Source organism: Lonchura striata, chromosome 22, assembly GCF_046129695.1.
Source record: "Lonchura striata isolate bLonStr1 chromosome 22, bLonStr1.mat, whole genome shotgun sequence".
Lineage (NCBI taxonomy): Eukaryota > Metazoa > Chordata > Aves > Passeriformes > Estrildidae > Lonchura > Lonchura striata.
The window spans coordinates 5,212,079-5,224,518 of NC_134624.1; the positions used below are offsets into that span (position 1 = coordinate 5,212,079).

Sequence of the window (12,440 nt, forward strand, 5' to 3'; positions counted from 1 at the left end):
AACATCCACCCTTCTCCTCAGTGCCTCACGTTCAGGAAATGTCCCCAGGGCTGTGGTGGCTTTGCTGCTCCCCTGTTCCCGGGTGTTGGGCTGGGGCAGAGCAGGGACCTGCTGACCCTGTGCAGGGAGCCTTGAGCACAGCAGGGAGTTTGCAGCCTTTTTTACACATTTCATGGTCTGGTTTGACATTATCACCGAGTGGAGTGTGAGAAAGAGGATTTATCTGGTGTGTCTGTTCCTCCTGTGTGTGTGTCCATGGGGAACATGATTCCTTTTCCTTCCCAGTGTGTGTTGCTTTGTCCCATTCAGGACATTTCTGACCCATTCTGGGACTGGTCTCTGGATGAGAAGTCTGGACAAGCATCTCTGTTTGGTCCAGACAACCATCTCAGCCTTAGAGATAGAAATATTATGGTGCTGTATTTTTGTCCTCTGTAGTTCTGGCTCCTGCCTCCCTCCAGCACGTAGCTGAGCTGTCAAGTAGGGTCCATGCTGAGCATGAACACTTTCACTTCCTAATATTTGACTCTAGGGCTTTTTGGACAAGCTGCATTTGTTTGAAAGCTCTCTGTCAGCTCCAGCTTTTGTCCTGATTGCTCCCCTAAGAGCACTGTACTTAATTAGGCTGGAATTGCTATTGCACAATCACCCAACCATAACGATGTCTTTAACCGAACCAGAGAGGTTTGCTGGGGCACGAGTCCAGAGCTGCCTCCCCTGCCTGCTGCTGCAGAACAGGCTGACCTAGAAACAGCCAGGGACCATGTTACAAAACTGCCTTTCTGAACTTCTGCCATGGCAAATGATGAACACACAGCTGCCTGTACCTGCCTCTTGCCTTCTGAAGGGAATTCTTTTGCTTTTTGATGTCCATTGTCTGGTAATTATTTAAAAGGTCAAGAGGCAAGGCTATATTTGCACTGAGCACTGCTGGTCATTCCTAGCTAGAGAGGCTTTTCTTCTCTGTGCCTTTATGGGCCACAAAGCAGAAACCCCTCTTTGCCATGCTCTGGTTTAGCCACAGAGAGGTGCAAAGTCACATCCAGGGTTTGCTTCCCAGCCAGAAGGAAGGATGCAGGTCCCAGAGGTCAGCTCAAGGCGTGCATCCCAAAATGGCTTTGTGATCCCAACCCTGTCCCTGCAAATGTGGCCGACAGGCCCACAGTCTGTGTTGAGCTCTTGTTCTTCCTTGCAGAGCATCCACCTGTCCTTTTTGCGCACGGTCCCACCCTACTCTCACCAGGCCAACGTCTGGTTTGAGATGATGAGAGTCTTCAACTGGAACCACGTCATTCTGATAGTCAGCGACGACCACGAGGGTCGTGCTGCACAAAAGAAGCTGGAGACCCTCCTGGAGGAGAAAGAGTCCAAGGTCAGTTCCTGAACATTGTCTTGTAGCTTTGTTTAAGCAACAACAACGAAACTAGAAGTCTTGGGCTGTTGTATGTATGTAGATTTCTGTATGTAAAACACCTTTTCTTTCCATTGTAACATGGCTAACATGCTTAAAGCATCAACAGTGTCTGACTAGTACCTGACAGAACTTTGTACTTTATTCATTTCACTTGCTTTGCCATGGTCAAAATCTCCTACATGTAAATCGACTACAAAATGAAGGGAAGGATAACCTGGAGCTCTGCAAATGCCTTGCCCGAGTTTCCCACCCAAGGAGAGGACCAGTCGCTCAGTTTAGGGAAGCACCTGCCCCCCTGCAGCCACCCCGGGGCCAGGCAGAGCCAGCAGTGCCAACCCCCCCAAAAAGCATCTTCTGAGTTGGCCACGGGGCTCACTCAGTGCTCAGGAGGGAGCGGGGCTGTGGTGAGCTCTCGGTAGCGCTGTGGCCCGTTCCCATCTCCATGAAGCACATGCCAAACGCTGCTTTCCTGACACCCCATGCATGGCAGGGCTGGGAGCAGGGAGGGAGGCAGGGCAGTGCCCGAGGAGGGGGCACAAAGCACAGAGCTGCGGCGTGGAGGGAAAGGTCTGCACAAGTGTTCCAGAAAAGCAGAGAAGGAGAGCACAGGGAGCTGCGTGGCTGCCATCTGGAAGGCAAGGAAACACCTCCTGTCCCACGGGGTGGAGTCCCAGCGTGTCCTCTCTCCTGCGGTAGGGTGAGGTGCCCTTGGGATGGGCTGAGCCTGAGCTCATCCAAGTCTCCTGCAGCATCAGGGCAGGCACCCACTCGGGGATGTTCCCTCCTGGGTCACAGGCAGGGACCCCAACCTGCTCTTTCCAGCCCCACCTGCAGCTGCTAGACCTTTGGCAGTCTCTCAGCTGTCGAGATGTGGCCATGGACGCTTCTTGTGGTTGGAGTTGGTGGCTCAGCTGAGAGATGGGACCCTGTGACTGCTCTTCATGCCCTCCCTGAGGAACAACTGCTGCAGGGGTGCAGGCTGGCACAAGCCACACTGACCAACAGACTCCTGATTTTGGCGGTGATTTTCAAGAAGTTTCATCCTTGCTGCAACCCAGGCTACCTCAAGGCACTGATGTTCCACCAGCCACAGAGGGATCCTCCTGCCTCCAAGGGCAGCTTCCCACTGGGTGACAGCAGGACAGTGCTTTTCTCCAAAGCTTCTTCTCAGCACAATGCCCTTCGTACAGGGATAACCATTGTCAGTCTCTTTTCCCTCCTCTTGCATCCTTTGAATTCCACTTTCTGTTTTCCTGTGCGTCCATTTTGCTGTTCCCTCTCATGCCTCCACTCCCATTTGCCCCATGTGGTGCTCCCAGGCACAGGTGCTTTTCTTCTTCAGCCTGTCCACCGTGCAGGAAAGCCTTTGAGATCTTGAAAGATGGGGAGGAAAGGTCTGTCCTTAGATCTTCCTCATTTTGCACTGCATCTACCACGTGTCTTGGTGTCCCCTGGCAGCCCCTGGGCTGCTGAGATGCTCGGGCCACTCTCCAGCCTGGGGCACCTGCTCTGTCCCAGTAAGTCACCTTATCTTCTCTTTGGGGTGTGCCACTGCATCTTGTTTCTTTTTCCTTTGAGAAAAGGTCAGGCAGACTGGTCTGACTGGTCTTGCAGGTGGCAGACACCCCTTTGGGGCCTTCCTGTCTTCCTCTGCCTCTTCTCTCCAGTCTCTCTTCTAATCACTGATGTGCTGACTTTTTCATGCCATGGAGTTGTACCATGGGCCCCTCCCCAAGGGCAGCCTGGGCCCTGGGGAGGGAGCAGGCAGGAGACCTGATCTTGACCTCTTCAAGGCTTAGATCACAGCCCCTGAAGACATGAAGGACCCGCTCAGGGTCAGAGACTCACCTGCCCATCTGGGCTCTTGGTTTGGGGCATGGCTTTGCCAACAGGATCTGTGCCAGCCCCATGTGCCATCCGGGCACCAGTGTGGGTCTGCAGCTCCAGCAGCACCCTGAGCCCAGCACCCAGGCCAGCCCTGGAGTGCCCCACGTGCTGGCCTTGTCCTGGAGCTGTCTGCAGCAACCCTCAGCCTGGAGCTGCTGCTCCACCCAGCACAGCTCTGCTCCTTCACGGGGCTGCTGGGGCTCCAAGGGAGCGCTGGACACTGAGAGCAGAGCTGGGGGTCAGAGGTGGCAGGTCCCTGCTGTGCTGCCTGCCTTTCTCTGGGACACTGGCATTCATGGAAGTGACAATTTTTCCAGTGATTGCAGGATCACATGGTGGGAAGGGAACTTCTGATTCAGCAGTCCCTGTGTGAAACATGAAGAGAGGGTCTGCAGGACCACATGAAGAAATAGGAAAAGGAGGAAAAGTGTAGCTCTGGAAACAGGGTTAGTGACAGGGAGAGGTGACCAGGGGCCAGTCTTGTACTGAAGGCTCTGCTGACCAGCCTGGGCTGAGGTGCCAGCACATCCCAGGAATTTCTAGCTGGTGGCTGCAGCATGGATGACCAAGTTTTTGGCTACATTGACAGTGCCTGGGGAGAAGTGACCAGCGTTGCCTGATTGGAGAACATTCCTGCTGTCCTGCTGCATCTCTGGTCTTGTAGCAGTTACTACTCCAGGGCTCACTGCAGGCCAGCAGAAGCCACTAAGAAGCCATTGCAGAAATCCTCACTGTGGGAGTCAACAGAAATGAAGGCAGACCTGGGCTCCAAACAAATTTTGCCTCTTCACATACTTTTCCTTGCCAGGACCTAATTTCTTTAAGCAATGAAGAACCTGTCAGGCTGCATCCAAGGGGAAGAAAGGAAAGGCCACACAGCTGCATGGAAAGGAGACCTGGCAAGATGTCCTGCCAAAGACTGGCCTGAATGCTCAGGAAAAGGCAAGCTAATTAGTTTGGAAAACAAGATGAAGAGCAATGTGTCTGTCTGAGGAACAGCCTGGGAGCACAGACCGCTGTGCACTGGGGTGCAAAGGGACCCTGGCAGGGATCCATTGCCATCAGGTGCTGGAAAAACGGAGACGAGAGTAGATCTGTGTCCCACACCCCATGTACACAGATCAGGGATGCTCAGCTGGGGCAGAGTCAAGGAGAAGATGTCACCCTGTGTCCCAGCAAAACCTGCCAAGCCCTCTCCTGAAGGCACCGGCAGGGTGCTGTTACTGGCCTGGCTGCTCCCGGAAGGTCCCGGGGCTCTGTGCAGGCTGCTGCGGGGTCAGGGCTCTGCGCAGAGGCTGTGGGATGCTGCCTGCTCGAGAGGAACCTCCAGCACTGGGTGCCCTGCCCCGGGCTCCTCTGGGGCCAGGCAGCACCAGCAGCTGGGGCAGCAGAGCCAGGGAGGAGCAGGAATCTGTCCCACCCGATCTCTCCGGGGTCAGTCCCAAGCTGACATGCTCCAGTCAGCAGCACGGAGACCACCAAGCAGTGAGCCCCACTAGCCACGCTTAGGGCCAGCTTAGGGCACCCTGGTCTCAGGTAGCTGCACCTCCCAGGGCCACGCATGTGCAGAGCCATGAGGTGCCCTGGGCCCTCCCAGGGACCAGGTAAAAGCTGCAATGCCATCCCATGTTCACCATTGCTTCATATCGCCACGCTTTGAGCCAACACGGGACCTAGAGAACTTTATCTTTCTCTTTTGGATGTCAACAGAGCTCAGAAAGCTGCTCCCTCCTTTCAGGGGGTGAGGTTCAGCTGAGACACCTCACTTGGTGTGGACTCTCCGAGGGTGGACAGGACTGTAATGCTGATAGTGACGCTAGGAATGCTAATACTCTTCACTGTAACAGTTTGCCTTTATCCAGCACTTTCCATACACAACATTTTGTCCTTTACTTCCACAGTAATTCCATGGAACCCCCACCACTTAGGCCCTTAGATTGTTTCTGAGCTTAAGACAGAAATTCCTTGCTGAAGAATCCCCCAGTCCCTCAGGGGAAAAGGCACGTGCATCGCACCAGCTGTGGCACTCAGGCTTTGCTCTCAGATTGCTCCGTGACGCTCCCGTGAGAGCTGAGGCACAATCTCTCCTGATAGTGGTTTTTGCGAGCTCCAGCGTTATAGAGACCCTTTAGCAAACAGTGGAGGAGGAGGTGGATGTTGGATTGCTTTACTACACGTCATTTTCAACTGTTTATAATATTCTTCTGTGTCTACATATTTTCTCTGTGCACATTATTCATCAGAGTAAAAAAAGGAACTATGAAAACCTCGACCAACTTTCCTATGACAACAAGCGAGGACCCAAGGTATATATGCATGGAAATGCACGCCGCCCACCAACCTAACTAGCAAATGAGAAATAGCCACAGCCAACAGAAAAATAAAAAAAAAAAAAAGAAAAAAAGAGAAAGAGAAAAAAAGAAAAGAAAAGAAAGAAAAAAATTCCATGACTGTTTCTTGGTAGCACGTTTTTATGTTGAGATAGTTTGGTTTGGACTTGAGAATGGAAACTTAGCCAGCTGACCCTGGAAGGATTTCTTTTTCAAACATGCATGTGAACCAGTAATTAACTTGCAAGTTCTTTTTTTTTTTTTTTTTGAAAAGTTGAACCAACCCCCTTTCCTCCCCAAAGGAAACAGTTCCTTGGTGTAAGTTGCTCACTTTGATTCCCAAAGGTTAACCCTGTGCAATATGTTTTTTTTCATTTCCCATGTTTTTGAAAAACAACACTCGTTTGAGTTTTCAATTGCATTTCAAAGCCTTTTTCTCTTTCCTGTACAATGCACGCCTCTTTTTGGGTCTTGATTGACTTCAGTTTGCATGCACAGTGCAAAAAAAAAAAAAAATTAAAACAACCAAAAAGCCAAAACCTTAAAAGAGAAAGGAAGGAAGGAAGGAAGGAAAGAAAGAAAGAAAAGAAAGAAAGGAAAGAAAAAGAAAAAAAATAACTTTAACAAATCTTATTTAGCAGACTTTTGTGCAGTTTAATGAATTCTCTTGACCCTTTTCTAGATAGCATGGCTCTCACCACCAGTCCTGGGGCTCACTCACTAACCAGCTTTGCTCACACTCATCACAGGCTGAGAAAGTGCTTCAGTTTGACCCTGGGACCAAAAATGTGACAGCGCTGCTGCTGGAGGCCAAGGAGCTGGAGGCCAGGGTCATCATCCTCTCTGCCAGGTGAGGCCGTGCCACCCCTTCCCCTCCCTGCTCTGATTTCCTCTCTCCCAATGCTGCCCAGCGCTGGAGCCGGTGTGGATTTGGGGTTTGACAGCCCGAGGGAACCCGCACAGACAGCCCCAGTCCCAGGCAGCCCCCGGGGGCTGAGGGTGCTGCTGGCCGGGCAGTGCCAGTCCTGGCGTGGCTGCCCTGGTCACTGATGCTGTGTCCTGGTCCCGCTGGGCAGGAGGGCAGCCCGTGGTCACTGATGCTGTGTCCTGGTCCGGATGGGCAGGAGGGCAGCCCGTGGTCACTGATGCTGTGTCCTGGTCTGGCTGGGCAGGAGGGCAGCCCGTGGTCACTGATGCTGTGTCCTGATCCAGATGGGCAGGAGGGCAGCCCGTGGTCACTGATGCTGTGTCCTGGTCCCGCTGGGCAGGAGGGCAGCCCGTGGTCACTGATGATGTGTCCTGGTCTGGCTGGGCAGGAGGGCAGCCCGTGGTCACTGATGCTGTGTCCTGGTCTGGCTGGGCAGGAGGGCAGCCCGTGGTCACTGATGCTGTGTCCTGGTCCGGATGGGCAGGAGGGCAGCCCTGGTCACTGATGATGTGTCCTGGTCTGGCTGGGCAGGAGGGCAGCCCGTGGTCACTGATGCTGTGTCCTGGTCCGGATGGGCAGGAGGGCAGCCCGTGGTCACTGATGCTGTGTCCTGGTCCGGATGGGCAGGAGGGCAGCCTGATGGCCTCAAGCCTTGGGCAGGTGTGCAGGCGCTCAGCAGCGCCGGGAGCTGCGGGATCGGGCGAAGCTGAGAGCCAGGGTCCCATCGCACCCAGGATTTCGCCATTGCCCGGTAGTCAGAGTCACTGGCCCCCTCGGGGTCTGACAGCGGGGCAGCGGAGCCCCATGGCCGTTCCCTTCCTGTCTTGCAGCGAGGATGACGCGGCCACGGTGTACAGATCAGCAGCCATGCTCAACATGACGGGCTCGGGCTACGTGTGGCTGGTGGGGGAGCGGGAGATCTCGGGCAATGCCCTGCGCTACGCCCCGGACGGTAGGCACCCCCCGAGCGCCGTGCCAGGCTCGGAGGAGCCCGGGGAGCCGGGAGGAGCGGCCCCTGCCCTCCCCCGACCCCTGGGGCTGGGGGAAGGCGGTGCGCGGGGGTCCCGAACCGAGGGTCCCGAACCGAGGGGGGACCCAGCCTTGGCCACCTCGGGGCTGCCGCGCCCCAGATCCTGTCACTGCGGCTTTGCGAGCTGCCTGTCACCCAGGCAGGGCCCTGGGGATGGAGCTGGGCGTGTCCGGTGCCAGCCCGGCCCCGCTGCCCCTGCCTGCTCCCGCCGGGAGCTCAGGCACCTTCCCGCCGCGTCCGGGGGATGCTCAGCCCGCAGCCGTGTGCTCGCTGGCCGCGGAGGGAGGCTGGAGCAGGCAGCGATGCCAGGAGCGCTGACCCGCGTCCCCTCTGCCGCGGCAGGAGTGATCGGCTTGCAGCTCATCAACGGCAAGAACGAGTCAGCCCACATCAGTGACGCTGTCGCCGTGGTGGCCCAGGCCGTGCACGACTTGTTTGAGAAGGAGAATATCACGGACCCACCGCGGGGCTGCGTGGGCAACACCAACATCTGGAAGACGGGACCCCTTTTTAAGAGGTATTGGGGAAAGGGTCCTGCTGGAGGGAGCAGAGGACCTGGTGGGGGAGAGCTGGAAAAGGTGGGAGCACGCGGAAAAGGTGCAGGAGGACACGGTGGCTTTGTTCAGGGCCACTCTAAAGCTTTGGGGCATGTGGCACAGGACTGCCCGCACTCTCCTGCATGATTTGGATGTGAGGGCTGTATCTCTCCTAGAAAACTCTCCCAGACACAGACTCAGGCAATGGCACCCAGTTTTTCCAGGCTCTTTAGGCATCATCCTGGTGCCTGGCACCAATTCAGTCCATGTCAACCCATGCTACCATGGGCAATGCTTAGACAGCTGGGATGTGTGGGCAGGGAATGAAGGAGAAGACCATGGTCTCCTCCAGTGTGGAGCTTAGTTCCATGGGTGGAAGTGGGAGAGATGGGGATCCTGCCCAGTCAAGGTAGGGGGATATTTCTGTCCCATTTTATCTCAGTGCTGCTGACCCATTTCCTGCTGAACATTCCAAGGCTGTGGCATGGGTCCAGTGCTGCACGCAGGGCTTGGTGGCAAGAGCTGTCCATGCATGGGACAGGCTGCCCTTGGCTGTAGCAAACCCTGGTGCTATGGATTTGGAGGCTGGAGTGTCACAGAGGGGAGCATGTGCCTGTGGGGTGCTGCTGCCAGGGCAGGGGGGTCAGCAGGTCCTGCATGCGCTTCCAGACCCCAATCTGCAGGTGCTGGGGCCACAGGGGCTGGGCCTTGGTGCAGCAGCCACTCCCTGCAGACCTGGGCTCTGTTGAGCATGAGACCTGCAAAGCCTGGAGATCGTTTCAGAGGCGTTTCTGGCATCCCCTGCAGTGGCAGTCTTTGGCATGAGCGAGTGAAAGCTGTTCTTCACAAGTGGCTCAAGCAATCCTTGTGTGTCTCTGCTATCACCTTTCCAGGGTTTGAGGACTGGTTCTCTCCTTGGTGGTGTTTGTGTGTGCCTGGGCCACTAGCCAGGCTGGGATGGGCAGATGCCAGGCACAGCATCAAAGCTGTAGCAATGGGCACACCTCCCAAGGAACCCCCAGAGAAAAGAGTCCTTGGATGCTGTGGGATGGATCATTCCACAGGGGAGTGGGACTGATCTGGTGGAGAACAATGACAGCAGATATGATAGAGAACATTTGGGAAACTGATTCCATCCACCTGGAGGGGATGACCACAGGTCTGTGAACGGAGCATAGGTAGCTTTGGCTGGACTTGTACAGGGTAGTGAGCTTATGGCAGGTAACTGAGAGGAAGCATTTGCCTTTCTCATGCCTCGTGAGGTATCTCATATGCCCAGAGCACAGCAGGTGCTCTAGGTTGTGCCAGCTGTGTTTCTCTCCACAGGGTGTTGATGTCCTCCAAGTATTCCGAAGGTGTCACCGGCCGGGTGGAGTTCAACGAGGACGGGGACAGGAAGTTTGCCAACTACAGCATCATGAACCTGCAGAATCGGAAACTGGTCCAGGTTGGGATTTACAACGGCAGCAATGTACGTGCGGGCCTGGACTGGGCAGGGAGGGCTTGGGCACTGGAGTGTCCACCTTGAGCTCACGTCCATCTGCTTCCCCCGCGATCCATCTCAGGTCCTGACCAACGACAGGAAGATCATCTGGCCAGGCGGGGAAACGGAGAAACCTCAAGGCTATCAGATGTCAACCAAGTTGAAGGTAAAAGCAAATGGCATTAGGGGCAGAGCTTCTCAGCTTTCTGTGTGCTGGGCAGTGACTTCATCTGCCTCCCACCTCCATGGCTGCTCTGCAGCTGGCAGCAGCATTGGCAAGGCTAGGAGAGGATATGGGAGAGAAATAGAGAAGGTACTAGAGTGTGTTCAGAGCACAGCTTTCAGCTGGAGTCAATCTAGATAGGGTGGCAGGGATCCTTGGGTTTGGAAAGAGACAGGTGGGAAGTGGATATGAGAGAAAACAGCACAGAAAGGGTGGAGGGACAAGGTGCTCACCATGTCTCATGGGAGCCAGAGGACATCTGTCACAGATTTGTGAGAAATACAAGGATGGGCTCCTTTGGCTGAGGCACGGTTCAGCTCTGTTAGACAGTGCAGAGACCAGGTGGAAACAAATTCAAAAGGAGATTAAACCACTTAGTGAGGGTGGGTGGATTGGTGGCTGCAAGGCTGAACTCAGGAAATCCCTGAGCAGCTGAAGGCCAGAAGCTGGAGGTAACACTGGCAGAAGGTCCCTTCAGGCTTTCTTTGCTTCTCGTGTTCTTCCTCTAAGTGTCACTTAGCAGCTCCTTTAGTGACTGGACCCTGGCCAGGCTGATCTTTCCAGTATGACCATTCACGTGTTGCACTGTTCATTTGTCCAGCAAGGGAAATCCCATTCCCACTGGCAGTGTTGTCCCACAGAGGTGCTATGGGTATGTTCGTTGTGATTGCTGCTTTACTGAAAGGCCCAGGGCAGGACTGAAACACCTGCATTAACTTGGGGCAGTGTCTAGAGCCCTTTCCAGGCACTAGTCCTGACTGTGTGGTGTCTCCCATCAGTCTTCTGTTAGAGAAACAGATTTTGAGGCTCAGCTGAAAGTGCCACATGAAGGAGGACACTCCTCACTTTGGGTGCAGGGAAAGCAAATCTTCTTGGTGCTCATCTTGGCAATGCTGTGTTCACAGTTGGATTTCATGATCTTAAAGGTCTTTTCCAGCCTAGAGGATTCTCTGATTCCACATGCCAAAGCCAGGTCCTGCTGCTGGGCCGAGATGGCAGCTGGGGAGGGCACCACGGCTCACGTGGGGAGGGCAGCCCAGCTCCCAGCACGGGAATGTAGCTCTGGAGGGAAGCAGACCAGAGGGTGTTTGTGTTTGACCTCACAGATTGTGACCATCCACCAAGAGCCCTTTGTGTATGTGAAGCCCACTCAGGCAGATGGGACGTGCAGGGAGGAATTCACCATCAATGGAGATCCTGTCAAAAAGGTCTTCTGCACTGGACCCAACGAGACCATCCCAGGTAACTCAGTCTGGTGGGGGCTGCCAGTCCAAGAAGTGGCCCCAGGGAGGTGCTCAGTCACACAGGAGGCACAGAGTGGTGACAGCACAGCTGGCCCCCAGACACCCCCCCATCACTCAGCCTCACAGCAGTGCTGTGCAGGAGTTGGGCCCTGGGATCCAGGGGTTTGAGCCCAACAGACTTTTTCCCACTGTCTCTCTTCTGGATGGATGCCAGGGCTGCTTTGAGGGATTGCATCCCGAATTTCTGTCTCCTGACATGTTCCAGTTCTCTCTGCCTTGATCTCCAGTAGCAGCAAGGACCCTGAGGCACATTAGCACATGCTGCACTGACACAGCATCAGTTTCAAATTGTCACAGAAACTGTGTCAGGATCAGGAGCACCTGGTGTGGTCTGGGAGCTACTCAGCAATGCCAGGCTTGCCCAAATACACCTGAAGGGCATCCCCTTGGCTCATCACACCTTCCTGTGCACAACATCCCCCCAGAGTTGTGTCTTGAGCTGTGTTCAGCCTGCTGGGCTCATGTCAGGACTCCCCCAGCACATGCACTGAGCCCTCTCCTTGCTCTGCAGTGGGTGGGTAGCACCCCCACTCAGCCCACCTCACTGGGACATGGCAAAGGAATGGGACCCCTTTGTCCCCAGCCTGCCCACACCCACAGTGCTGGAGGCAGGTGAGAGGGTGGCCAGGCAGATGGCCCTGGAGGATAACGTGGTTACATCCCACATGGAGCCAGAGCCATGGGGTGGCTGCTCTCACTGGGGACAGGCACAGATCCTGTGTGGGGTCCCTGGCTGGGGCTGCCCCCTCACCCAGTTCTGTCTCTCCCCCAGGCCGTCCCACCGTGGCACTGTGCTGCTATGGCTTCTGCATCGACCTGCTCATCCGCCTGGCAGGCGTGATGAACTTCACCTATGAGGTTCACCTGGTGGCTGATGGTAAATTTGGTACCCAAGAGCGGGTGAGTTTGGGCAGCCTGTGATCTTTCTTTGCCTGTATTGTGTGTTGAAACACCCCCAGGCCCTTCTCCTGAGCAGGGTGGGGTGGAAGGGCAATGCAGGATTCCTAAAAAGTGCAGGGTCCTGCCTGGTGGGGGATGTGTGTCAGGGCAGGCTCTGACCCGGCCTTGGCTTCCCGGCAGGTGAACAACAGCAACAAGAAGGAGTGGAACGGGATGATGGGGGAGCTGCTGAGTGGCCAAGCTGACATGATTGTGGCTCCCCTCACCATCAACAACGAGCGGGCTCAGTACATTGAGTTCTCCAAGCCCTTCAAGTACCAGGGCCTCACCATCCTCGTGAAGAAGGTATGGTCTGGCTGGGAGGCTTTGCAGAACACGGGAGGTGCCCGTTCCCCAGACTGCAGT

General features: G+C 55.2%; 1 protein-coding gene across 19 annotated transcripts in view; it reads left to right on the plus strand.

Annotated features, from left to right (window-relative positions):
- Positions 1 to 12,440, plus strand: part of GRIN1 (glutamate ionotropic receptor NMDA type subunit 1) — a 39,543-nt gene that overhangs the window by 10,651 nt on the left and 16,452 nt on the right. For 15 of the 19 annotated variants that reach the window (XM_021533698.2, XM_021533701.3, XM_077787863.1 and 12 more), the window contains exons 3-12: positions 1,196 to 1,372; positions 5,545 to 5,607; positions 6,381 to 6,481; positions 7,390 to 7,511; positions 7,932 to 8,106; positions 9,452 to 9,596; positions 9,691 to 9,774; positions 10,938 to 11,073; positions 11,908 to 12,035; positions 12,216 to 12,380. In XM_021533698.2, the coding sequence (XP_021389373.1) occupies positions 1,196 to 1,372; positions 5,545 to 5,607; positions 6,381 to 6,481; positions 7,390 to 7,511; positions 7,932 to 8,106; positions 9,452 to 9,596; positions 9,691 to 9,774; positions 10,938 to 11,073; positions 11,908 to 12,035; positions 12,216 to 12,380 (1,296 nt within the window). The remainder of the gene's footprint in view (positions 1 to 1,195; positions 1,373 to 5,544; positions 5,608 to 6,380; positions 6,482 to 7,389; positions 7,512 to 7,931; positions 8,107 to 9,451; positions 9,597 to 9,690; positions 9,775 to 10,937; positions 11,074 to 11,907; positions 12,036 to 12,215; positions 12,381 to 12,440) is intronic. The other 4 variants (XM_077787861.1, XM_021533695.3, XM_021533702.2 and 1 more) reach the window with 1 other exon arrangement.